The 25,834-nt window shown below is 36.4% G+C and overlaps 1 protein-coding gene across 3 annotated transcripts in view; it reads right to left on the bottom strand.

The window, feature by feature from the left end:
• The window catches only part of FAXC (failed axon connections homolog, metaxin like GST domain containing), a 68,781-nt gene extending 43,157 nt beyond the window's left edge, over positions 1-25,624 (bottom strand). Inside the window, exons 1-4 of one of the 3 annotated variants that reach the window (XM_031964497.1) lie at positions 25,548-25,624; positions 24,437-24,558; positions 18,463-18,598; positions 4,382-4,578 (exon numbers count right to left, since the gene is read on the bottom strand). In XM_031964497.1, coding sequence (XP_031820357.1) covers positions 4,382-4,578; positions 18,463-18,598; positions 24,437-24,543 — 440 coding nt within the window. In that variant the 5' untranslated portion in view covers positions 24,544-24,558; positions 25,548-25,624. Of the gene's footprint in view, positions 1-4,381; positions 4,579-18,462; positions 18,599-24,436; positions 24,719-24,961; positions 25,046-25,547 lie in introns of those variants that run through there. The other 2 variants (XM_031964496.1, XM_003769309.2) reach the window with 2 other exon arrangements.
• Positions 25,625-25,834: the final 210 nt, after the last annotated feature.

The following is a 25,834-nucleotide window of genomic DNA, read 5'->3' as shown; positions in this document are numbered from 1 at the left end:
TTATCCAGTGATTATCTGCTTGAACCTTGAAGAGTGGTGAACTCTATAAGTGAATGTTCCAAGAGACATCTACTCTGAGATGAGCTAAGGAGAAATATAAGGCCTGCTAAGAGTTAGTGAAAAGAAGCCCCAGAAATGAATTGCTGCTGCAAAGGGGCACAAAGGGAGAAGAATCATAATTTCAGTGATATGTGGAGTCAGAAGAATGGCTGCCAGGCCCTGCCATAGCCTTCCAGTAACTTAACATGGAATGACCATTGGCTAAACATACAAGAAAAAATGGGAGAATGGCATGCTGACTTCATATGGTCTAAGCACTGCTGGTGCTGCCCTAAACAGGGATGAAACCAAAAGACAAAAGACTAATGCTGAATAATAAGGGACTACCAAGAGCCAATGTACACTAGTGGTGGAACTGTCCCTATTTGCAGAGAATGGAATGGTGAGACTGCTCTCTTTATTTCAAACCTTATCTCTGTTTCTTTCAAGTCTATTTTGAATTTCTCTCTACCCAGGTGGGGCAAGGGATAGAATGTAGAGCCTGGAATCATAAAGATTCATCTCTATGAGTTCAAATCTGGCCCTAGACATTTTAAGAACTGTTTGAACCTGGGCAAGTTTTGCCTCAGTTTCCTCATCTGTAAAATGAGCTGGAGAAGGAAATGACAAACCAGTCCAGTATCTTTGCCAAGAAAACCCCAAATGAGTTCACCAAGAGTTAGACATAATTGAAAACAACTACAACAACAATCTCTAAATTCCAGAAGAAAAATAAAATTGTAATTAATCCAATGCACTACTATATCTTTACATGTCTGTATGTAAGTTATTTGTTCAAAAGCATTTGAGAGAGAGAGAGAGAGAGAGAGAGAGAGAGAGAGAGAGAGAGAGAGAGAGAGAGACTATGATTGGCTACACAGAGAGAGAAGATTCTCTTTCTAGTTGCTAAGATTTTGATGGGATGACATAACTGAGACAAACCAAAGAGTTTTTATTGATAGCATATTTTTGGAAATAAGGAATTAATCTATGATTTCATCAGTACAGGGAATTTCCTGAGGAGGAAGCTCCCTCTACTAATATTCATATCAATGACTTTCCTGAAAATTAACAGGTTTATAACTGCTTAGTCACATTAAAAGTGACTTGCCAGGGTCACACAGCCTGCATATGTCTGGGTTTTCCTGGCTTTGCAATGAGACCTCTATCCACTTAGACCCTATAGCCTCTCTTACAGCATATTATTAAACTACTTTTAAGCAGAAATCAAAATAAATTCTGACCATCCAGGATTCTTCTGGGTATAAATGAGTTAACTATGTGGTGGGAAAAGAAATCTTGGTAAATAGGAAGAGGAGAATGTCCCTTTCTGAGGCAAGGGTCTTGGATAACTCACCTCTCCAAAGTTCATTCACACTTCAGGTTGAAAAGATTGTATGCCCTAAAAAGGGAGTACAAAGCAGTGATTGGAGAGAAAGCCATGGCTGAAGAAAGGTGTTAGGAATACAGTGGCTCCATCTCCACAAAGATGGGCATAGAAAAAGAGAGTAACTAGTTTTCCTTTTCAGCCAAATACCATTATTGTTAGATATGCATCAGAAGAGGGATGTAAAATATCTAGTATTCACTAGGGATAATTTTTCAGGCAAATGAGAAGAAAAATTTCTCCATCAATGGGCTTATCAGTCACTTTTCCAGGCTACATAAAGATTTCTCTTCCTTAAGGAAAATTGGAGGTGGGAGAGGAATACTCTGAAAGAAGCCTAGACTTGTGTCTGGAAGGTCAGTACAGCAGATATGATGCATGGGACTCTTCTCAGAAGTCACATAAATATTAATGAGAAAGCCCAGTCACAAGGGAAACTGCTTTTTTACTGAATTCTGTCCCAGTTGTTTCCATGACCAGAACATTTGTTCAGTGAGAAACCCCTTTGTCTATCTGTACATCCTCCTCCCCCAACTCGGTCTTGTCCTCCTGGCCTCTTTACCCCTTTCATTGGAAGAATAACATTTGGGGTATTTAAATGACTCCTGAAAATCTTTCCTAATTTTCCCAATTCCAATTCAATCAGCCTTCCCCCTTCATTTTCTAAACCACAACAACCCCATATCTGTGCCTCTCAGGGGAAATAGCCTGAGTCAACCCAAGAGGAAAGGGGGCCAGCAGTAAAAACAGAAAAATTAAGAAGAATGTATATTGCAAAAAGGAAAAAGGCAGCAATAACAACGTTTCAATCCCAAGAGGCAGATGAATAGATCATAGCACAAAGACTGCAGGAAAATAGAATGGAAGAGCAGTTTACAATCCCAAGCCTAAAATAACAAAGAATAAATTCCTATCCTAAATTATTCCCTTGGACTATCAAATAGTTTCTACTTCACTGAAGCCCAGTGTATAAAGTGCTGGGCCTTGAATCAAGAAGACCTGAGTTAAAATTCTGCCTCAGAAACTAGCTGTGGGACCACAAGCAAATCATTTAACCTTTGTCTCTGTTTTCTCATCTTTAAAATGGAGATAATAATAATACCCACCTCCCAGGCTTCTTGTAGCAAATGAGATAATAATTATGAATCCTTAACTTTATGACTAGCACTATATGAATTTATTATCATGATTATTACAGGAATTACATTTAATGTCAAATAAGTCAAAGGACTTTTATAGTTATGATCCTAGAAACCATGAAAGTTAATTTTAAAAAACAAAACTTCTAATTCTATGTAGGGAGTCAAAAAAAGGACATCATATTCTCAAAAAAAAAAAAATCCAGAAGATTTTAGGGTGAAAAACAACAAATAAAAGGCTAACTCAAATCAACTTAATTTATAATGTGGAGAATTTAATTTAGCACAACTTTCAGGCTAGCACAAGGATAACTGATAAGCATTATCTTTTGAATGAAAAACAAGAAATGTGAAATTCTAAGGTACTCAAGAAGAAAATGTTAATTCTGCAGCAAAGAAAAGTAAAGTCATCCAGGCAAAATCATAATTAAGATTTAAAATGTTGTATGCATGCAACCATAGAACTAATAAGGTAACAGATTTTGAAAAGGGAGGAATCTCAGAGGCTGTCTTGTCCAAACTCCTCATTTTACCGGTAAAAAAAACTGGGAGTCCAAGAGTACATTAGTAGTAAGAGTCAAAGACACATTGACACATCATCTGCTTCCAGGGTTCTTTCATTTGGGGCCTTCAAACTGCTTCATGTAATTGTGGCAATATGTATAGAAGAATTTTATATGTTTAACATATATTGAATTTCTTGATTCTAGGGCAAAGGGTCAGGGGAAGGGAGAGTGGAACACAAGATTTTGCAAAGGTGAATGTTGAAAACTATGCATGTATTTTGAAAATGAAAAGCTAATACCCAGAAAAAGAACTCTGGGAGATGACTAAAAACCATTACATTGAATTCCCAATCCCTATATTTATGCACACCTGCATTTTTGATTTCCTTCACAAGCTAATTGTACAATAATTCAGAGTCTGATTCTTCTTGTACAGCAAAATAATGTTTTGGTCATGTATACTTATTGTGTATCTAAGTTATATTTTAATATATTTAACATCTATATTTTAATATATTTAACATCTACTGGTCATCCTGCCATTTAGGGGAGGGGGTGGGGGGGAGGTAAGAGGTGAAAAATTCGAACAAGAGGTTTGGCAATTGTTAATGCTGTAAAGTTACCCATGTATATATCCTGTAAATAAAAGGCTATTAAATAAAAAAAAAAATTAAAAAAAAAAAAAAGATCAACAGCAATTCTGAGGCTATAAGTCTGGTGTCTGGCTTCCCAGGCTTGTGTCCTGAATACCATTAAATGCCATCTTGGTCTAAAAATGTTTCATATATACAAACATATATACATATCTAAGCACATATATATGCATATATATATAGAAAAATATATATGCATATCAGTGTATAGATACACACAAATAAAGAAAGAAGGGATCTATTATTTGAAAAAAAAAAAGAAAATGAAAAGCTAAATAAATAAATAAATGAAAATAAATTTTTAAAATTATTATTTTTTAATTGCTTCATCAATTTCCTGATGGTCTGATGCATCATAATTCTTTCAACCTGGCATATTGTATTCCTGAGCTGTTATTAAACCAACTTCATGATCCCTTTCTATTACCTCAACCTATTCTAGTTTTTTGAGTAAGAAGTTCAAGACCTAATCATATCACAGATTTCCCCTACCAAATTCATACAGAGGGAAACTTTTCAAGAGGTGGGAGAATATCTGGAAATGAAAAAAGGCAAACATTAAGTATATTCCTTTGGAGGACACTAGGAAGATTCCCTTCTTGACTCACACTAAATGCTACTCACTAGGTATATCTCATTTTCCTAAAACAGACTTACCAATAGAAATGCTCTTCCACCATCTTGGTCACAGCTCGAGACACTGCTCTTTCATGGGGGCCAAGGTTTTTATTTAAGTTCACTCCAAGTTTCTCTTCCAAAAAGTCAATGATGAATTCTGTGCCGGACACTTTTTCCTGATTGTATTCAATCCAAGGCATTTTCCCTTGAGGGGAAAGTTTTCCATCAAAATAGTTCTAAGCAAGTGAATGGAAAAAGAAAATGAAAACATTAATAAAAACACCTCCAGTTTCTTTCTGATTTTGTGACCCAGGAGGAGTGATTCATTTGGAGCTGCATAGCTTGGGTTTAATCTCTGTCTTACTACTTACTATCTTTGTAAATTCAGAAAGTCACAACTTCTCTGGATCTAATCTCTAAAGCTGTTGGACTAGATGTCCTCAAAGTCTCTTCCAGGTCTAAAGCAATGTATCTTAAGTCTATGACCTGTGAGACAGTAGCTAAGAGAGCCATTGTGCTGATAAGATAAATGAATTTAATGTGCAAGTCTTTCAAGAAAAGCCCAGATATTACTCATATCTAAGTAATGAGGCATCTAATCTCACAAAGGCAAAGAGTAGATTTAACCTAAACATAAATTGTTGCTAAGCAAACTTGGTTGTTCATAAATGATGTTTAATATTCTGTTTACAATAAAAATGTTTAATATGAAATAACACATTAATAATTAATGATAGAGAGCAATACAAAGTTCACCAAGTTCTTTAGACATATCTCCTTGCAGCCTCACAACAACCTGGGGCAATATGGACCACAAATATTTGTGACAGCCTTCATTCAGGGAAGCAGGTCGCTACAATGAATCACAGCAAGAGCAAACCCTAGGGGAACACTTTTCCCTAAAAATGAAATAAGGACCAATTTTTTTTCTTTTTATTTGAGGGGGAAAAAAGAATTAATGTATCCCAATTCCATCCAACTCAACATACATTTAATAAATATCTACTGTGTGCAGAACACTGTGATAAGCACTGAAGAAAATAGGTTTCACTAAAAAAAAAAATATCTTTGCCCTCTTGGAGCTACATCTTCTAGTGAAAGATGCAAAAATAACCATAATACAAAGTAGTACATATATGTATGAGAGGTACAGCTAAATATATAGAGGGAGCATTGAATAAAGACCTACACTTAAGACAGACAGACAGAGAGATAGATAGATAGACAAACAGATAGAAAGGCAGATAGATAGATAGACAGATAGATAAATAAATAGATAGATATGACATAGAGGGTGATGTAAAAGTTACTTTTATGAAAAGGCTTTCAAAAAAATTATAAGGTACTTGGGAGAAAAAAATAAAATCGTAGGCTGGTATGTTTGGTATTCTGAGCAGCCCTCATATAGAAGTACGCTCATAGTGATCATGGTCAAAAAGAGGAAAACTAACACATTGATCCAAGGTTGGTCACTTACTGGCTGTGTGACACTGGGCAGATCATTTCACCTTCCTCACCTCAGTTTGCTCATATAATATCTGTAAAGGGAAAGGATCCTTTCCCACTCTAAAGCTATGATCCTTTGATGAATCTGGAAGTATATAGTGACTTTTATCTTGCTTTAATGTTCCCAATTATATTAAGGGATAAGAAAGCTAAAGCTGTAATTCAATTATTTAATTTCCATAACTAACTTAAATAATTATGGTAGGCCTCAAGGTAGTCTTTCTTGTCTGAATTAACTGGTCAGTCATTTCAGTTATGTCTAATTCTTTATCAGACTCATTTGGGGTTTTCTTAGAAAAGATACTGGAGTTGTTTGCCTTTTATTTCTCCAGCTCATCTTACAGATGAGGAACTAAGGCAAACAAGAGTAAGTGACTTGCCCAGGATCGCACAGCTATTAAGTGTCTATGGCTGAATGTAAACTCAGGTCTTCCTGACTTCAGGTTTGGCACTCTATCCACTTGCAAACCAGCTGTCCTGGCTTGACTATATATATATATATAAATTAAATGCAATCTTCATTTGTTGGATCTATCTTTAGGTTGAAGAAATTCTGACTAAATACTCAAAACTTATATTAATGTGTCTAGAATCGGTCCATCTTAGCACTAAGCAAGCAAAAAAAAAATTGTTTATCTCACAACAGGGAAGCTCAGTGATAATTTTTTGTTAAGTGAGTAGAGGAGAAAGGAATAGTGTTGATAAGAAGATAGAAACTTATTTGTAAGAAATTATTCAGAGCTTTAGAAAAAAAAGATTGTAATACATTTTCACTGTCAGTGGCTTTCTTCAAATTGAAGTTTCAGATACCCTACATATATATATATATATCAGATAGAGCTCTCAGAACTTCTATTTCAGATTTCTTTTGAAAACAAATGAGTAGGTCCAAATATGGATATCCTTTGAGTGATCCATCAATACAGATGCTAGGTCTATACCCCAAAGAGATCAAAGGAAAAGGGCTCCTATGTACAAAAATATTCTTAGCAGCCCTTTTTGTGAGCACAAAGAATTGGAAATTGAAAGAATACCCATAATTTGGGGAATAGCATAAGAATATAACAGAATACTATTTTGCTACAAGAAATGATGAAAAGGATGGTTCCATAGAAATCTGTGAAGATTTGTATGAACTGATGCAAAGTGATCAGAACCACAAGAACAATTTATATAATGACAAAAATATTGTAAAACAAATAATTTGTAATGACTTAGGAACTCAGATCAACATAATGACTGACCACAATTCTGGAGGATTTATAATAATATTTTTTATAATAAAATATATTCTGTACCTTCTGGGAGAGAAGAAGTAATGAACTCGGAGTACAGACTGAAGCTTATGTTTTTATTTTTTTCTTTTAGTGCCAATGTGGTGGGTTTTGTTTTTCTTACTCTCACAATGGGAGGCAAAGGGGAAGGAGGAAGAGATAAGACAAAGGAATGAAGACCTGAAAATAAATTTGAATTTAAATAAAAATGAAAACAAATAGCTATGGAATAATTTAGCATAAGAGCTGTGAAAAATAGCCACAATATTTGGTTTGCCTAACTATGATTATTTGTTATAAGAATTGTTTTTTTTTTTTTATGAAGTGAGGGAAAAGATTTTGGGGGGAAGAAAGGAACTAGTGCTGGTGTTTCCAGAAAAAAAAAAAAAGAAAAGAAAGGACAGTCATTGAAGTATATTTTTAAATGCATAGAGGACAGAAAAAAGTTCATAAGAAAACAGACAAGTAATTTGTAACTTGAAAATAACTTGCTGAATTTATCATATACTTTTTTATGAAAGTAAGAAATTCATGGTTTCATAGAAGGTGTTCCAAAAGTCTTAAATAAACTTTAATAGCTTAAAAGTACACTAAGGCTTTTGGAACATCCTTTATAATCCTACACACACACACACACACACACACACACACACACACACATTCATATATAGTAATATGGAAATGTTCTCTTATTTTAATGTTCATTAAATTCAGAATTTTTAAAAAATAGAAAAAAACACAATGAACATGCTTATGTGTTTGTGCTCATGTGCTCATCAGTCATACACACACACACAAACTGGCTAATTTTAAATAATTTTCTTAGATTTAGCCACAGAGGACAATTTCAGGTCTAAAGATCACTCTAGGAGAAGAGATAGAGACCTCTATTAGAGGGAAATCCTTCCTGGTCAAAATCTGATCAAGTTCATGTTTTCCTCAATCTATCAATGAAAGAATAATATCTTCATATTTCAATGCATCATTTTTACTAAACAATAAAAATATTCAAGAAAACATAGAAAAAAGAATTAGTATTGAAGAAGAAAGCAGTAAAATATCTTGGGCAAATCATTTTTCATTTCTGGACCTCAGATTTCTCATTTGTCAAATAAAAAGATTGGCCCAACTGATCTCTAAGATCTCTTCCAGTATAAATTCTATTTTGACCATCTTGTATCTGAAAAAACTGTTAGAGGACCCAGATCTTAAAACTCCCTGCTTGGTAGATCAGCTGCTCAATAGGCCATACTGATCAAAATATCTTTATTTAAATTTTCATCACATTAAATTCAGCACCTAATATTTTGAAGTTAAAAAGGAACTAACATCACTTAATTTGACTAATGACATTAAATATTTATATAAATCTTAGGGGAGAAAAAGATTTGAAAAGTAAAAGATATGACCTTAGGAACGTGACATTTTTGACTGCCCTCCTCCCACTTAAAAAAAAAAAAGCCTATAATCTTGCTAAGAGTCCCTTTAGTTCTATAAGTCTGTATTTGAAAGCTTCCCAACCTAGGAAACTAGTGAAGAGGTTAGGGAACTAAAAGAGTAGATAGAAAGATTCAAGTGTTTATCTCCAGATGATGGGAGGAGAGGTGGATGGATGAGAAGGAACATGACCTGTACTCTAAAGCAGAGAAGAAAAACTCTTTGATTCTGTATAAGGCCTGGGAGCATTAATTGAGAAGGTTGACCCAAGAGACTTTTAACAGCTATCTGAGTGACCTGTGTGTGTGTGTGTGTGTGTGTGTATACCAACTAGGCCAGGCTGTAAATCTGACTTATAAAAGAAGTAGAAATCAGCAGACTATCCCCATGCCATATTGATGATCTCAATTTGAATAAACTTTGTTCCTTACACTGAGAGGAAGGGGATTATTGAAATGGAAGTTTGATTATGTTGTTACATGGGGTGCCCGTATCAGCTGATTTTAACTGTTTTGTTTGTTTCAAGAGAATTTACTGGGAGAGAGTGACATTTTAAAAATCTTTTTAAGTCAAAGACTATAACACTTTGCCAAGAAAGTGCCAGTGGCAGCAGCAATGGAAAGCAGATAGACAATTTGGAGGCAGTGATGAAGTACAATAGTAACCAAGCAACATAACCCCTAAGCATTAATGGCAGACTGGGCAATATTGAGTTATATATTTTCCAAAGACAGCGATTAATGCAGCATAGATCTGAAAGAACTATAGACAGTGGGAAATTAAGTAATAAAAGAAATGCAGCAATGGAATATGAAAAGAGGAGGAACTGGTGGGATATAGAAGTACAGTCACAAGAAATCAAAGGACCATGATTCATAGAATTATTATTAAGAAGCCTTCAAGATTACCTCCAGTCAATGTTAAGTCCTGACTTAAGGTCTGAGTGATGAGTTATAATAGCACGATAATGTGGAAAGAATGAAGATCTACTTTAGGTTATTGAATTTTATACAAGAGATAAACAATGGTCCCTCCTTAAATCTCTATGGCTATTTTGTTTGACTTCTTTCATTTTCTAATTTGGATTATAGTTAGGTATATAACTGTCCTACACATGCGGGGTTACAAGCAGAGACGGAGTTCTTTTTAATTTTGGTATCCCTAGTGCCTATCATGTGCTTAACAAATATTTGTTGAGTTATAAACGAACTCTCAGAAAGAGACTATAACAACAATTTTGCAGATTTTCAAGAGCTGAAAGGGAATTAAAAACTCATCAAATCCAACCCAAACAGGTAGGTAAGTTTTCTACACCATCCCTGACAAGTGGGCTTCTAGGCTTAGTTTGATTGATGGGAGTTCTACTATTTCCTGGTAAATATTTGATATACCCCACTTTCAGAAAGCACTAAGTATAAGGAAGTTTTTCATTATATTAAACCAAAATTTATCTCACTATCCTCAGTAAACATGCAAGATGCACAAAGCTAGACAACCCCAAATGTTCACAGAGACTATTTGTATTCGAATTGTGACAGAACTTTCTTAGTTTATATTGATCTGATCAACCATAGTCAGACACACTAACTGACTCTAACAGTGATGTGATTTTGGTTCTCTTCAAGAATGAAGGACAACAACGAACCAATCCCTCTATTCACTTTTATTTTCTATCCTTTGCTCCTAGTTCTAACTTCTGAGGTCAAGCAAAACAAGTATAATATTATTCTCATCCACATAACAGCCTTTTAAATACTTGACAAGAACCATCATATATGCCCTAAAATATCCCTAAACCAGTTTACCAAGTGTTCCCACCAATTCCTTCAGTTAATCCTCATGTGACATAGTCTTCAGTCCTCTCATCACCCTGGTTGTGATGAACATGTTCCAGCTTATCAATCTCCCCCATTCTGGATACTATGCTTCTGTTAATTTTATTAAAGTTTCTATTATTGTAGCCTAATGTCACTGCTGTTATCCTTTTGGTGGCCATATCAACTTGTTGAATTATGTAGTATACTTGTAAAAAACAAAACCTACAGATTTTCTTCCTAGCTCCTCAATCTTGTATTTTTGCAGTTGATGTTTTGAAACAAAGTAACTAATTCAGCCTGAGCAACTACACCATTAAATATTTACAGAGTATCTATATAAAAGATACACTTTTTCTTTTACTTCTTTGTGCCCCTGTACTTTATACAGGAAGAGGTTTCCATTACAATTTCACTTAAGTCAGAACACTGGGTATTTTAAAGCATTAATCAGAAATGGTCTTTTCTAAGAGAAAGGGGGTAGGGAGAGTGGAAAGGGAAGAAGGAATCTTTCTACTTTGCCAGTAGTTTCTATAAAAATAAACCAGTGCCTAAACCATATAATTCCAAGCAATTCAGCCTGATGTCAACTTTCACACTAGGAAAGTTTGTCCCACCAAATAGGGGCAGGTCAGCATCTAGAATTAATTCCTTCAAAGCAGCTTCTGTGAAGATGGAAACCAAGTAGTCAACCCAAATAACAACTCAGTCTTCCAACATGGTTAAGAGCAAAGAATGGTTCAGGCTGAATGACAGCTGCAATCATTAAAGGCTTCCCTTCTATAAAAAAGGTGAATAGTAAAATCACTTGAGGGTGGAAGAAAAAAATCTACAGAAAAAAGTTCTGGAAGTAAAGAGTGACTACAAATTGCAAACATTCTAGAGCTTCACTCAATTGTTGACAACACTGCAATTAAATGTGGTGGTGTTTAGTAGAGCAATTATAGTATTAAAACAGATGGATGCATATGTGGCCCATTCTTTCCTTAGTTTAACATTACTACATCTCCCACAGAGGGCTAAATGTCAATACCTCAGCCAAACAATGACCCACAAAATCTGATCAAGGTAAACAGTCATGGTGCACAATTTAGGCAAATATAAATAGTGATATCTCACATTTATATCTAACACTTCAGAATAGTTCACTCATTTCATTTCATCCTCATAGACACCCACTGAGGAAAGTAGTATAAGTTTTTTTTATGAGCCCCACTTTTCAGAAGAAGCAAAGACTCTCAGAGAAAAGTGACTTGCCCAAAATCACATAACAGGCCAATTCTGCTCCCTGAGTTCTACCCACTATACCATGCTGATGAAATAGAAAAACCCTAATTTTTTTTCCTAAACAAGACAGAAAAACTAGTCATCCCAGTTACCTTGCCCATCCATTACATAATTTTCTCTGTGCAGAAACAGATGGCTTGCATGAAAGAACAACACAGCAAGACTTAACTGCCTGCTGTTTGCCAGCTTCTGAGAGCCCATAAAGAACCTGAAAGGCCTTGTGGGGTGAGGAGGGTAAGAGATTATGCTAATGTAAACTCTGGTTATTATTATGTTCCCTTGAAAACAAAACTTAAACTGTTTCAGGTAATAAAAATAAAGCTTAGTATTTCAAATGGCTCTCTTGAAATTCTCCAAGAGTTTTAAAGTACAGGAATTCAATAACCCAGGTAACATTCAGAGCTCACCAAATACAGCTGATCAATGGCCCAAATTCAAGGCATCGTTATTCACAGGAGGCTAGCCAAATCTGGAACTGGAAAGGATGGGCAGCTAGCTGGATTATTTCTCTCTCTTGGTTCTCTTCTCATGTGCCTACACTCCAATGAAAAGTGAGCATCCTTCCTCACTTCCACTCTCCTTCCCCTACACTGAAGAAATACTTTATCTTAATGATGGCAAAATTGTCACTTCTTACTTTTTACTGTTCCAATCCTACCCTTCAAATAGAAAAGTAAGGATCTTTAAACACTTGAGGGAATGAGTTTACAAGCATTGTCATTTTGTAAAAAGAATTGCTAAAAAGACGTTTTTTAATTTTCCTTTGAGTAAACTAGATGGTATAGTAGATAGCATTGGAGTTGGAATTAGAACTGTATCCAATCCTGTCTCATGACATTTATGTAATTTATGTAATATTTAGCTAGCTAGCTAATGGAATTACTTAACCTTTCTGAGCCTCAGTTGTCTCATTTGTAAAATGTCAATAATAAATAGCACCAACAATCACAGGATTGTTTTGAGAAACAATGGAGTTCCATAACATAGGCATTGTTCAGTCATTTTTTTCAGTCTTGTCTGACTCTTCCTGATCCCATTTGGGGTTTTGCTGACAAAGATACTGTGGTTTACCATTTCCTTCTCTACCTCTTTGCGAAAGAGCAAACTAAGAAAAAAGGGTTAAGTGACTTCTCTAGGATTATACATTTAGAAAGTATCTCAGGTCAGATTGAATTCAGGAAGATAGTTCCTGACTACAGGCCCATAGTTATATCCACTTTGCCATCTAGTTGCCCTAATACAGGTAAAAGGCTTTGCAAAAACACTTTCAGCCCTATGTAAATGCTAGCTATGATTATTGTTATTTAGACTTATGGTTTTAACACCAGATATTTCTTTGATTATCAAACCCAAGTGTTAACTGATACATTTAATATTAAACTCCCCATTTCTTCCACAGCAAACCCAATTTCCCACTAACAGTACCCAGAATAGAACCTGAAAACTTCAGAAACTCAATTCCCATTTTCCTTGGAATGACTGGAATGTTCTGTTCTAACCTGAAATTGCAATGCTATTAGACAATTACATAGCATGATAACTTCTGGGAACCACATCTATAAAGGGATTATGGCCAACAACCAGGGGTATGCTGATAAATTTATAACAACTAGCTAGCTGGTTCTCTGTGAAAATAAATCTACCCATAATAAGTTTTTAAGTTTAATCTGCGTTATTAACATTTTCTCCCTCACTTTCTTAAGTCCAGACAATCAACAAAATAATAATCAATCCCTATTTTAACAATCAGGTGGTGAGATCCTCTTTGAGCTAGGTCCAGCACACTCTCTGCCAAATATTCTTTACAGAACCAATGTCCTAAATGTATTTAGGCTTCATAGAAAAGGAAACTTCCTAATTATAAAGCAGCATCTACAAGTAGGATAGGCTTCCTTGGGAGCAAGTGGATTCTCTACCCAATAATCAAATCTTGAAGCAAAGAGTGGTTGACCACATGTCCCATGACTTAGAGTCTCTTTTCCAGTAGAGGCCGGATAGGATAACCATTGAGATCCCTTCCAACTTTGTGTTTATATAACTGAAGATGAAGGCAAAGATTATTTTCAAGATACTGCACAACTCTTCAAGATCAAGTATATAGGCAAATATATATGCAATATATATACTGAAGCCCAGGACCCAAGAACCTCTCTCTAATGCCTTTGGGCCTATGAAAAGGCAATACTAATGGAACACAGATTCTAACAGGTTCTGCCAAGTTAGAAAGATTCTGGAGATGGACTGGCAAGATCATGTCTGTCATCAGAAAAGATCAGTCTATCTAATCAAAGTAGCTCATGACCAGAAGGTAGACCAACAGGTGATGACATTTTTTTTGTCCATAGCAACTCCATAAAGACCATCTAGTAAATAATTGATTAGTACTGGCAAAGAGAGCATCAACATCAATGAAATTCCAGAACTATAAAGTATCAAAGAAAGAATCACCCAAAAACAAAGGGCTAGTAAAGCCAAATAGAATGGTTTAGTAAGAGATGTGGCCAGTGTGATTCTCTCATGGTTGAATGCTTTATAGTGATAATTATTATCCCCATTTTATATGTGAGGAAACTAGGCTTTAGAGAAGTTAAATTATTTACCCAAGATCAAGCTAATATGTTTCTGAGACAGAATGTGAACCCAGGTCGTACTCCAGAACTTTACAATCCAAGTCATTCAATTGCTATGTTGTCTTTAGGCTTATATCACTAGCTCAGGCAGGGCAACCAAAGAGCCCTAGTTCTGATTATCTAATTTCAAACAAGCCAAGTGATAGCTGCCAATGATTAAGCTGGGAACTTAGAGTCAGAAAGGTTTGAATTCAAAGTTGGACCCAAATCCTTATTTAGGTGTGTGACTGTAAGCATTTGCCTCAGTTTCTTAAACTGTAAAGTGAGAATAAAACTACCTCACAGGGTTGTGATGAGAATCAAATGAGATATTTATAAAGCACTTAGTGTAGGGCTATCAGGTTATAGACACTTAATAAATGTATGTTTCCCTTTCCCTTCCTCCTAAAATCTTTCTATCCAGAAAGACCCAAGGAAATAGAGAACCACACCCTTGCCTTCAATCACAGCAAAACAAACCTAAAATCCACCCAAAGCTCATGCACAATCATGATGTAATATTATTATTCAATTTTGGCCACATGAGAAGAATTATAACGTCATTGACATAATAAGGAAATTTTTCTTCTGCTTCCTTCTCCCCTTCTATTTCCCCTCTACCCATCCCACATTTATTGGCATTTATTGACCTTTCCTTAAATGAATAAAATAAGAATGGTACAACTGCGTAGTACAATAGAAAGAGCAATAGATTTTGAATCAAGTCCTAGATTTGAATTCTAGCCCTACCATTTACTATCTATGTGACTTCAGACAAGTTGTTTAATTTGCCTAAATTTTAGAGTTCCTCATCTATAAAATTAGGGGGGATTGGACTAGATGGCCACAAGCTCTAAACATATGCTTTTGTGATCTGAATGGAAGGAAAGAAGGAAAAAGGGATATGTTAAGCATGTACTGTGTACCAGGCACTGTCCTAAGCACTTACAAACATTATCTCATTTGATTCTTATAACAATCCTGAAAGGTAGGTGCTATTGTGATCCCCATTTGACAGTTGAGGAAACTGAGGCTGACAAGTTTAGATCACATAGGTAGGAAGTTTGTGGGGCTAGATTTAAACTTCCTGACTCCAGGCTCAGTTCTCAGCCCTTTATAACACTTCGTTGTCTCCTTCACTTGTAAAGTGAAAGACTAAATGACCAGGACATAAGAAACAACTAAACTTACAACACCAAATTCTACAGTACTTTCAAATATATACAAAATGCTTCCTTCAAACAAATTAACTTCCTGGTTTTACAGTTGAGGTCTCTTCCCTTAAAAAAGTGAAGTGACAGGACTTTCATTTATCCCTTTTGTCTAGTCACATATTTAGCTAAGTGTTCAAGATGAATTTCATAAAAGGTTGGGAAGTCATTTTTCTTGGTCTTTAGATGAGTGATTAGTACTTTTAACAAGTGGCTAAGAACTGTTCTCAAAATCCACAATGGAAATGGGAAAGAGAAGAAAGGAAACCACCACACTAATAAGATCACAAAATCATACATCAATAGAGCTGGAAAGGACCCAGAATCCCATTCCAACTTCTTCATTTCACAAATGGCCTCAGTTAGGCCCTGAGAGGTTTATTGATTTCCATGAGTCACATAGATTGTAAATAGTAGAAATGGGATTCAAATTCAAGTCCTCTCACTCTAAACCTATCACTCATGCTACTCTAACTCTACAACATATTATTTTTATCAATCTGCCAGTATTCTGAACAACAATCTCTGTTAATCTCCAGACTTGCAATAATGGACAGAGCCATGGTCTAAGGAAAACCCAAGTTCAAATCTAGCCTTTAACACAAAAAGAGTGACCATAGATAAATTATTACATTTTTTACCTTGTTTCCTTATTTACAATATGATTACAATAATCTCTGACAATCTACCCCTTAGTACTGTTTTGAGCCTTAAAGGAAATTATGCATATCAGGAATATGACAATTTTGAAAATAATATAAAAAGGTTAGTTATTTTTAGAAGGGAACTAAATAGAGTGGAGAGTCTCCTTGTCTTCCAAATATCGATATGCCTAATTAAGCTGCTTCCAAGAGAAAAGTACCCCACCCTTCTGACATACCTACTAACTAAACTCATTTGCCTGCCCTGGATGTCAACAGTAATTCCAATGCAAGATCAGTTACAGCCTTTTAAGATGAAGACTAAGAGCTAGGAGCAGCAGCACAAGAAATCATCATAGGCTACTTGACATTTGGTCATTCCAAACACTCTGGAAAGCTTTCAGATATAATGGTATTCCCAGAACAGACAAAGCTGCCACAATCAAGGACTTTCATAAATCATTCATAAATCTACCTCCATTCTACCCACATGAATCAGCTAAATGGAGCAATTATAGATTAATCAATCAATCAACAAGCATTTTTTGAACAACTACTATATACCAGATAATTATGTTAGACTCTAGGGATACAAAGATGAAAATAAAATATTCCCTGTCTTCAAAGAGCTTACAATCAATTGGAAATGTCTTTTAAATAGTGATTATCAAAGATTACAGAAAATGACAAGTACTAAACACTTTCTAACACCTTTTTCTCAGTTTTCCTTAGCAACTAAATAAAGATTTCTTGTCTGTTACTATCTCTGAGTTATATCATGGATATTTGTGATATAAAAAACAATTCTATTATTTGCCTTTATATTTTTTTACCTCACAGAGGAGGTTTTAAAAAGGAATTCCTTTCTCTGAAGATTTTTAAGAAAGGGTTGACCAAGGAAGTTTAAATACAAGATTGCTTGTAGACAGGCTCTTTGGGTTCCTGCCATCATGATCCAATCAAGCATTTAGTTATCTCCCAAACAAACAAAAAATCTAATACTGAGTGGAGTAGTGTATGAGTTTTAAGAAATCGCTTAGTTTTTACTATCTCTCAGAAACTTTATCAGAAATGAAGTCTTTTTATTGTAGCATCATCATGACAAGAAACAACCCCTTGCAGTCACAGAAAATGCTGCTAGGAATTTGCTACTCACATAATAAGAAACAAATAATTTTCATATATCTCCACAAAAGCATAAGAATGAAAAAGAGAGGAAATGTTAGTGAGGATAAAGCAACCTACAGAGATATCATTTCTTGAATAACAAGTTAAGAAAAAACACTGTGTTCACTAAGTACCCAAATCTAGAATCAACATTCAGTGCCTTAGCCCAAGTACAACAATGAAATGCAAAACATTACACTAAATTCATTTCAGAGAAAGCAAGAAGCAATACACATGGCCTCAGAATATACCTAAAAATATTCTTCTATCCTGCAGCTCCTGGGATCCAGGAAGAAAAAGGAAAAAAAATCATTTCCAAAGAATAAGAATTTTTTAAAAAGTGATATTGGGATAGATAGATGGCACAGTGGATAGAGCACCAGCTGTGAAATCAGGAGGACCTGAATTCAAATGTGACCTCACACACTTAAAACTTCCTAGCTGTGTCACCCTGGGAAAGTTACTTAATCCCAATTGCCTCAGGGGAAAAATAGTCATATGAATTCAAGAGAAAATAATTTATATGGTTAGCACAATGAGCCTGGTCAGGCCAAAAGAGTAGTATTTTAACTCAAAAAAAATTCCAGAATACAATGGGTCACTTTATCAAAGAATCACAAAATCACAGAATTGGAAAGGACTTCAGGTCATCTACTCTCATCCCAAATTGAAGCTCAAATTCCTTCCATAATAACCCTGAAAAATCATCATATAGCCTCAGCTTAAAGTGATGGGTAGCTTCCAGTGAAGGATAACTCATTATCTTCCAGGATAAACCATTCCATGCTGGAATAGCTTTAATTGTTAGGAAGTTCCTCCTACATACTGGGCTGAAATATGGTTTCCTATAACTTTTGCCTGTAGTTCCTAGTTCTGCCCTGTGGAGCCAAGCAGAATAAATGTAGTCTCTCTTCTTCACAAAGAAAGATTAGTTAATACATTCTCTTGTGCCATACTTAAGCCAGGTATATAAAAACATCAACAAACCTTGAGAACTGTGATGTCCATATAGCTAAGGGCACACCATAGTCCGATGAAGTCTAACTAAGGTGCCAAGCGTTTCTGCTGAATCAAATTAAATTCTCTGCTACTGGTAGGTCCTGTTAGGGTGAAGGTTGAGGTATAATGGGGAGGGAGGGGAAACCTCATATGCACAGAACATGCACAGATGTACCTGGTAAGGTAAGTCGGCCATCCTTAAATAAGTTTCCATTTTCAAACAGAAAGGAGACAAACTGGGGACACCATTGTTTGGCCTTGAGAATTGATGCAAAATAATAGCATCTTTGGAGTCAACCTCTTGCTCTTTCCTGTCAAAACCAGAACAGAAATAAAAAAAAAAAAAAACAACAACAACAATAGAACACAGTGTTATACATTCAGCAAACTGAGTTCAAAAACTACTAAGGCACAAACAGCTCTTTAAGCAAATAGTAGACCTATTTTATTCATCAAGTCTTAAGGACTCTAAATCACTTAGCTTACAAAAAGGAAGCTTAGCTAATTCATAGGAAAAGATTAGGAAACTTTAGAAGTTCTCACTAATAGTGTCTTAAGAGCTTAGGAAAAAAAATATTTCAACTTTTTATGGTTGAGCATATAATGATAACAATGATGTTGATGACAACCAAGGAATACTACAATGATGATCTTTCTATCTAATTTTTGTATTTGCAAAATGCTTTACTGATATCATCTCTTGTAAGCTTCACAACAACCCTGTGAGGTAAAAACTACCAAAAATGTATACAATTCCTAAATTCAGAGAAGTGGTTGACTGACTTATCCACAACCATCAACCACATACTGTCAAGACTTTGACACCCACATCTTTCTGACTCCAAATCAGGCACTCTATCGACTATACCTGGCAATTTCTCCTCAGAATACGGAATACATGAAATGGATTTTTTCAGAAAAATGCTTTTCTTGCTCACAAGGCCATTTCATTCACTATGGAATGTATTAGGGCCAAGTTGGATGAGACTGAAATAATTCAATCTACTACAACTATAAAACCACATCATATATAAAGACCCAGAAACAACAGTCTGTCTATACATATACCACCAGAATTGCCTACAGGAAACTAGCTCAGCTAAATGGTTTAGACCCAAAGATCCAGGGATCATGAAGATTGGGCTTCTCATTATATTCTCTTTGCTCCCAATATCAGCTGCTTTAGCAATGTCCTTTTCTGTCCCTTTCAGTGGCATGTCTCCTGTCCTCATGACATAGCCTAAACAATTGCTTTAGCATTTTCATCTAAAAGAAAGCATTTATATCTGAAGAAAGAAAAACTTATTTTCATTCTCCTCTTTTGTTTGCCTCACTCTCACACTTCTTTCTCATTTTATTTTTAAGTTTTGGTTACTTTCCTCTTGGAAAGTAGTAAACTACTCATTGGTATCCATAAAGCATAGATTATTGATAATATCAGATAAGGTGTTCTTATCCCTTATTATTCTTTCTCATAAAGTCCTCCTATATCCCTCCCACTCCATTTATTTCAGGAGCTGATTTGAATTGCCATCTATTTTTTACTCCATATTTTTTTCCAAATCAAATGACAAAATTTTTGGAGACACCTAACTCTTGGTTTACTTATTTGTTAGCTTTATTTGAAGTAGCATTAGTCAATATACTCCCTTATACTTTCTTCAGTCTCAGTATTTGAAAATCAACAGACTCTGAGATCAACTATGACCATTTGATTAAGAGCAGGCCATAGTGCTTTGAGGTCTCACTATGCCACTAAGCATGTGCTTACCATTTTTGATAAATGAGATTAAATTCTCTGCCATTATTCTCATGATGGGTGGTACCACAGAAAAACACTACACTTGTAATCAGAAGAACTGGACTCAAGTCCTAACTATACTAATTACCAGTTATGTGTATTTGCCTCAGGAAAATAACAACCTCTTCCAACCTCAGTTTCCTCATCTGTAATCAGACCAACTCATAAACATATACTTGCCAGGACTTTTATAAGACTCATGAGAATGTTAAAGTTGGAAAGGACCTTAGTGATCATCTATTTTACCCTCAGCATTTAACACATAGGGATCCAGAAAGGAAAAACATTACTCAGTGTCACACTTTTAATTACTGGCACAACCAAGAATGGGGTGGCTAGGTGGTAAAGTAGATAGCCTGGAGTTAGGAAGACTCATTTTCCTGAGTTCAAATCTGGTCTCAAACACTTATTAGCTGTGTGATCCTGGACAAGTCACTTAATCCTGTTTGCCTCAGTTTCCTCATTTATAAAATGAGCTGGAGAAGGAAATGGCAAAACATGACAGCATTTTACCAAGAAAACCCAAATGGGGTCAGGAAGAATTAACAAGACAGAAAAAGAACTGAACAAGAACAAATGAGCCAAGAATACTACCTAGGTCCTCTGCCTCCCAGGCCTCTGCTCTTTCCATTATACTCTATTCTTCAAGATAATCCAATCAAAAGTTTATTATGTAACCAAAGTGCTATATAAAATCAACAAATTCAATAAACGTTTATTAAGTGCCCTGCACAAAGTAGGTACTTTATAAATAATTGAAAATTTATTTCTTATTAATTTATTTCTTATTATTATTATTTAATTTTATTATTTTTATTATATAATATATTATATATAATGAATATAATATATTAAATACTTATTATAATAATTAATATTATTATTATGCCTACTAAAAAGCATTTTCTTTTTTATTACTCTAAGGTTTCATCTACATTTGAAATCATTCCATTTAAGTAAATGAAAGATTGTTTTCTAAACTTTGCACAGATATTTACTAAGAGTACCAATATTTAGAGAAGGGAAGCATAGCTTCAAAATATTTGTATTTTCAAAATTTTTGCCATATTAATGACCATCAAACTGAAATTAATGAGTAAAAGATTTTGAATACTCCTCTTTACTAGTCAAAAGAATGGAAATAAGTTTTTCTTTCTGCAGATAAAAATGCTTTCTTTTAGATGAGAATGCTAAAGCAATTGTTTACACTATACTTAAAAAGCACTAACTAAAGTGTAAGCCAATTATCTAGGTATCTAGTTCAAAAAAGGTTGGACATCAAATAAGACATTCTTAATTAAGGATAAACTATAAGTGACAGCCATAACAACATGAACCCCTTATATAAAAATAGCATCTAGTGTTACATGCCCAACACACATTAAATACTTGATAATTCTTGTGATTGATTGGTTGATTGCTTGAATTCACTTAAAATTTTTCTACAACTTACTGCTAGATGACACAGTGGATAAAGTGCTCAACTTAGAATCAGAAAGAGCAGAGTTCAAATCCCACCTCAGACACTTACCAGCAATGTGACCTTGAGTAAGTAATTTAATTTCAATTTGTTCAAATCAAATGGAGATAATAATAATAGCACCTATCTCAGAGGGAAGTAGTGAGGATTAAATGAGATATTTATAAAGTTTTTGCTTTATAAATGCTAGCTTTTACTACTTTTATTAGTACTGAGTAATTCACATTTTTTGCCTATTTTCCTGATAGTTGAAACTGGGCATACCAGAGTTTAGCCTAAATCCAGCCTAAACAAACTCAGAGTTTGACTTTGGTATAACTCTTTCCTTTTAGTTATCTCTATCCAAGAACTCACTGAAGACAGCACAGGATAAGAGAAAAGGTACTGGTTCTATAATTTTTTTTAAAAATTATCTGTGTGACCTGCAAATCAATTAATGTTCTGGTTTGTAAATGGTATATGTCAGAGGAGTAGATAGGCTCAGAAGTTACATCCAGCTCTACATCTAAGCTAAGTAGGAAACATTAGGTATTACATTTGGGTCCGCTTTCCTGGGCATTACCTTCTGGTCCTTTTCCTTCCTCTTTCCCTGTCAAAACTTTTTGAGAACCTATCATTTAGGGAATATTTGTCACAGTGAGGAGTATTAAAAATACAAAGAAATTTCTTGATGACCAGCTCTAACCACCAAGATATATTTCAAGATTATTTCTGGAATATAATAAGCTAATTTTTGAGGCTACATCTACACGTACAAATAACATAGAGAACTGAGATAAATATGCCATGGGGTAGGGGGATGGAGAGGGTAAAAACAAAAAACAAAAAACAAAAACACCTTATGGCCTGAAATCTAATTAAGATAAAATTGGATTCCTATTTCAATTCCTCAACCATCCCTCCATTAAAGTCCTACACTAATGACTAATGATGTACTGAATTTTCAAAGTCCATGCTGGAAGGGTACAAATTCTATTAGACTCCCTACTAAATTGAGTAGTCCTAGCAGTAATCTATTCATGAGCCAGCCACACTAATGTGTAGATAAGAGTGGCCAATAGGTAATAAAATCCTTTCCCCAAAACAAGTAATGAAAACCATCTCTAAAATCAGGGAGAAGTTGTAATCTGCATCAATGGAGGGAGTCCTCAAATAGAATTATAAATTATTGAAGTAGTTAAGTATGAATTGCCAAGAGCATTTGAATAAATTGCTTCAAAACTGTTTTTTACTTTGCATAAATAAACACATCTTGAGACATAACCTTGTATGAGCAAAAAAAAAAATTAGACACAAATATAGCCTATACTGCTAAGAAAATCAAAATAGCAATAAAGTTTAAAGCAGAAAACTGCAGATGTGAACATGATGATTTAAAATGCAAACTCTTTTCCCATAGCTATGCTGTGTAAAATTCCTATCCTGCAAACTGAAGGATCCATAAATACAAGAAAATGTCATAAGACATTCTCTTCTTCAAATGTGTTTCCGGTTTTTGTTTTCTATAAATATTATTTAATAGTTTTCTGAAATGGGAGTGGAGAATTGGGCTGTTTAAATACTATAAAAACAAAAACTCAATAGAAAAATTTAAAGGTCATTATAAAGTTTCTGTTTACACTATTTTATAGAAGATTCCCCACACATAACACTAGGTAAGAAACAAAAGCCTGTCTATGATTCTTTTTATAGGAATTTCCCAAAAGAGATTTTAGTTCTTTGAAGATGCATTATATAAAATTGGCCAACGTGTATCTTGGTTCTAGAGACCTTTCAGCAATATAGGGAAGGCTTAAACTATTATAATTTTCATCACGACTCCAGACACCTAGTCCATGAACCATCCCTCAGGACACCAGCTCATCCTTCAAGATAAACACCTTCCTTTCCAGTTACCAGAAGCCACCATTTTCGGAGATTTCCCACATCTTTCCCTGTAAACAAACTGCAGCAACCTCTACTATCATTTCTAGCACTTTCAGATTTCCTGGTAAAGGTAAGCAAATACACACACGTGGAGCCCTGACTCTCAGATATTCTCCGTGGGCACAAGGTTATTCATATGGAAGTTGAAGCTGGCAGTTCCAGCAGCCAGATCCACAAGGTGGTATGAAATAACAAGAAAGCTACCTTATTCTGTCTGCAGGCAGTTCTAAACAGGTTAATACTGCATCATTTTCCAAGGCTGCCCACACACTTCCTCTCAAGATTGAAAGCAGCCCTTCAAAGACACTACTACAATAGAAGCTGCTGAATTTGTAACTAAAATCTCTGACAAATCGAAGGAAGGGACTGGTGGGTTAAATTGAGGGTGGTGAAAACTCATTCCAACAGACTTCCAAACAAGTGCTGCAGCCAGTTTTATTTTGTTCATGAAATAAACAAATCCTCGGCCTAATTCAATTCCCAAAACCTAGGCTAATCAATAGTAGTATAGGCAAAACTAAAAAAAAAAAAAAAAAAGTGCTCGGTTATTTCCTTTCGTGATGACCACTGCCCTGGTAATTTCTACATAACACTTCTCTGGGTTTGGGTACTTTCTCAGTTCATTCAGCAGCTCAACCTCCAGGAAACTCAAAAATTGCACACAACAGCAGGTGACTTGAGACACCCTTGGGGGGAACAACTACCTAGAGTGAGGGCATTTCTGTAACCTGTCCCGACATAGGGGAAAAAAGGAGGGGCTGAGGCGAACTCAGCGCTCACCTGCCTAGGGTAGGGCGCCTGGCTCGCCCCCACCCCCACCCCTGTCAACAACGCCCCAGACTGCAACAGCAACAATAACAACAGCAGCTGCTGCAACAGCCTCTGCAGCCTGCTCAGGGGCCCTCTGCTAGTCTCCCAGGGCTCGAAGTCTCTCGGTCTCACCTAATGGCCAGGAGCTCGTGGAGCAGGTACGCCGCTGCAGCCAGCAGGGCTCCCCCAGTCAAGTACAGGGTTTTCTTCCACCAGGAATCCGAACCCAACCCTGCCATGATCCCTCCGTAATCCTGCAAAGGGAAAGCGATGATGTCCCCATAAAAGGTATAGGGCTCCTCAGATCCGGCCCACAAGCCGAAGGAGATGCTCTGGTTCCGGCTCAAATCCACCACACACGACCTGGACGAGGCAAAGCCAATCCCCCAGTGCATGCTGCGCGGCTGGCGCCCAGCGGCCTCCGGCTGGCCAGGGCGATGCGCATGGGACAAGGAGGAGGAGGAGGAAGAGATGATGGAGGAGGGTTCCGAGCCTAGGCTTCAGGAGCGCGAGCGAGCTCAGAGAGCAGCTGGCGCGAGAGAAGTGAAGGAGATGGAGGAGGAAGAGAAGGAGGAGGAGGAAGAGCAGAAGGAGGAGGAGGAGGAGAAACAAGAGCTGGAACAGCAACAGCAGCAACAAGAGGAACAGCGGCAGCACCTGGCCGGGGTTGTTCTAGCTCTCTCTGTAGCAATCGAAGCCGCAGCCACAACCGGCGCATCGTCCAGCTGCTTCTCTTTGCTTTTCTTTGTGCCCACAGGAGCCTGGATGATGTCATTGCTCCTCAGGACAGGAAAATAGATGGGGGAGAAAATCACCTTCGTACCTGCCCCGCCCCCACCCTTCACCCCTCATTTCTCAAGTCCCTCCTCCTTCTCTTCCTCCTCCTGCACCAAGCTTCTCGGACCCAGACTGGGGAACTACTGGCGAGGCCCTGTCTAAATCTGGGGCTGAGCCCTCACGGCCCCGACAGTCCTGTTTATGGTTTCTGCGCCTCTAAGCGGCGCTCGCTGCGCAGCACACCCGAGAAAAGATCTCCCTGGACCAGAAGGGCTGTGGCAGGCTGGGAAGTCTGCCTGACAATAAGGGAGCTTCCTCTCCGCATTCTCCTAGGGGGAGCGGAGAGTAAGCAAGGATTTTACAAGGTCCCTTCATCCTCTCCACCCTCCGTGCCTCATCCTCTTCCTGTATCCTGTCTTCGGTATTAGGTGTTTGGGAAAGGTCACAGGCATAGGGCACAACTCACCTCAAGCTAAGAGGGATATTCGGACTAGCAGACCAGAGCTGCTGGAGCTGGGGAAGGGGAAAGGGAAAAGGGAAGGGGGCAGGGCCGGGAGGGGAGGACCCGGATTGATGTTTGGAATTAGACTACATACTAATCATCCAGTTTCTGTTTGAAGAAAAAGTCAGTCAGCTAATATTTTTTAAGGGCCAACTATGTGCACAGAGGGTTGTACTAAGTGTCTTGGATGGAGAGAGGGAGGAAGAGAAAGGAAGACAGAAAGAAAGGAAGAAAGAAAGAAAGAAAGAAAG

The sequence above is a fragment of the Sarcophilus harrisii genome, chromosome 4, assembly GCF_902635505.1.
Source record: "Sarcophilus harrisii chromosome 4, mSarHar1.11, whole genome shotgun sequence".
NCBI lineage: Eukaryota > Metazoa > Chordata > Mammalia > Dasyuromorphia > Dasyuridae > Sarcophilus > Sarcophilus harrisii.
This window is presented reverse-complemented; position numbering and strand designations above follow the sequence as displayed.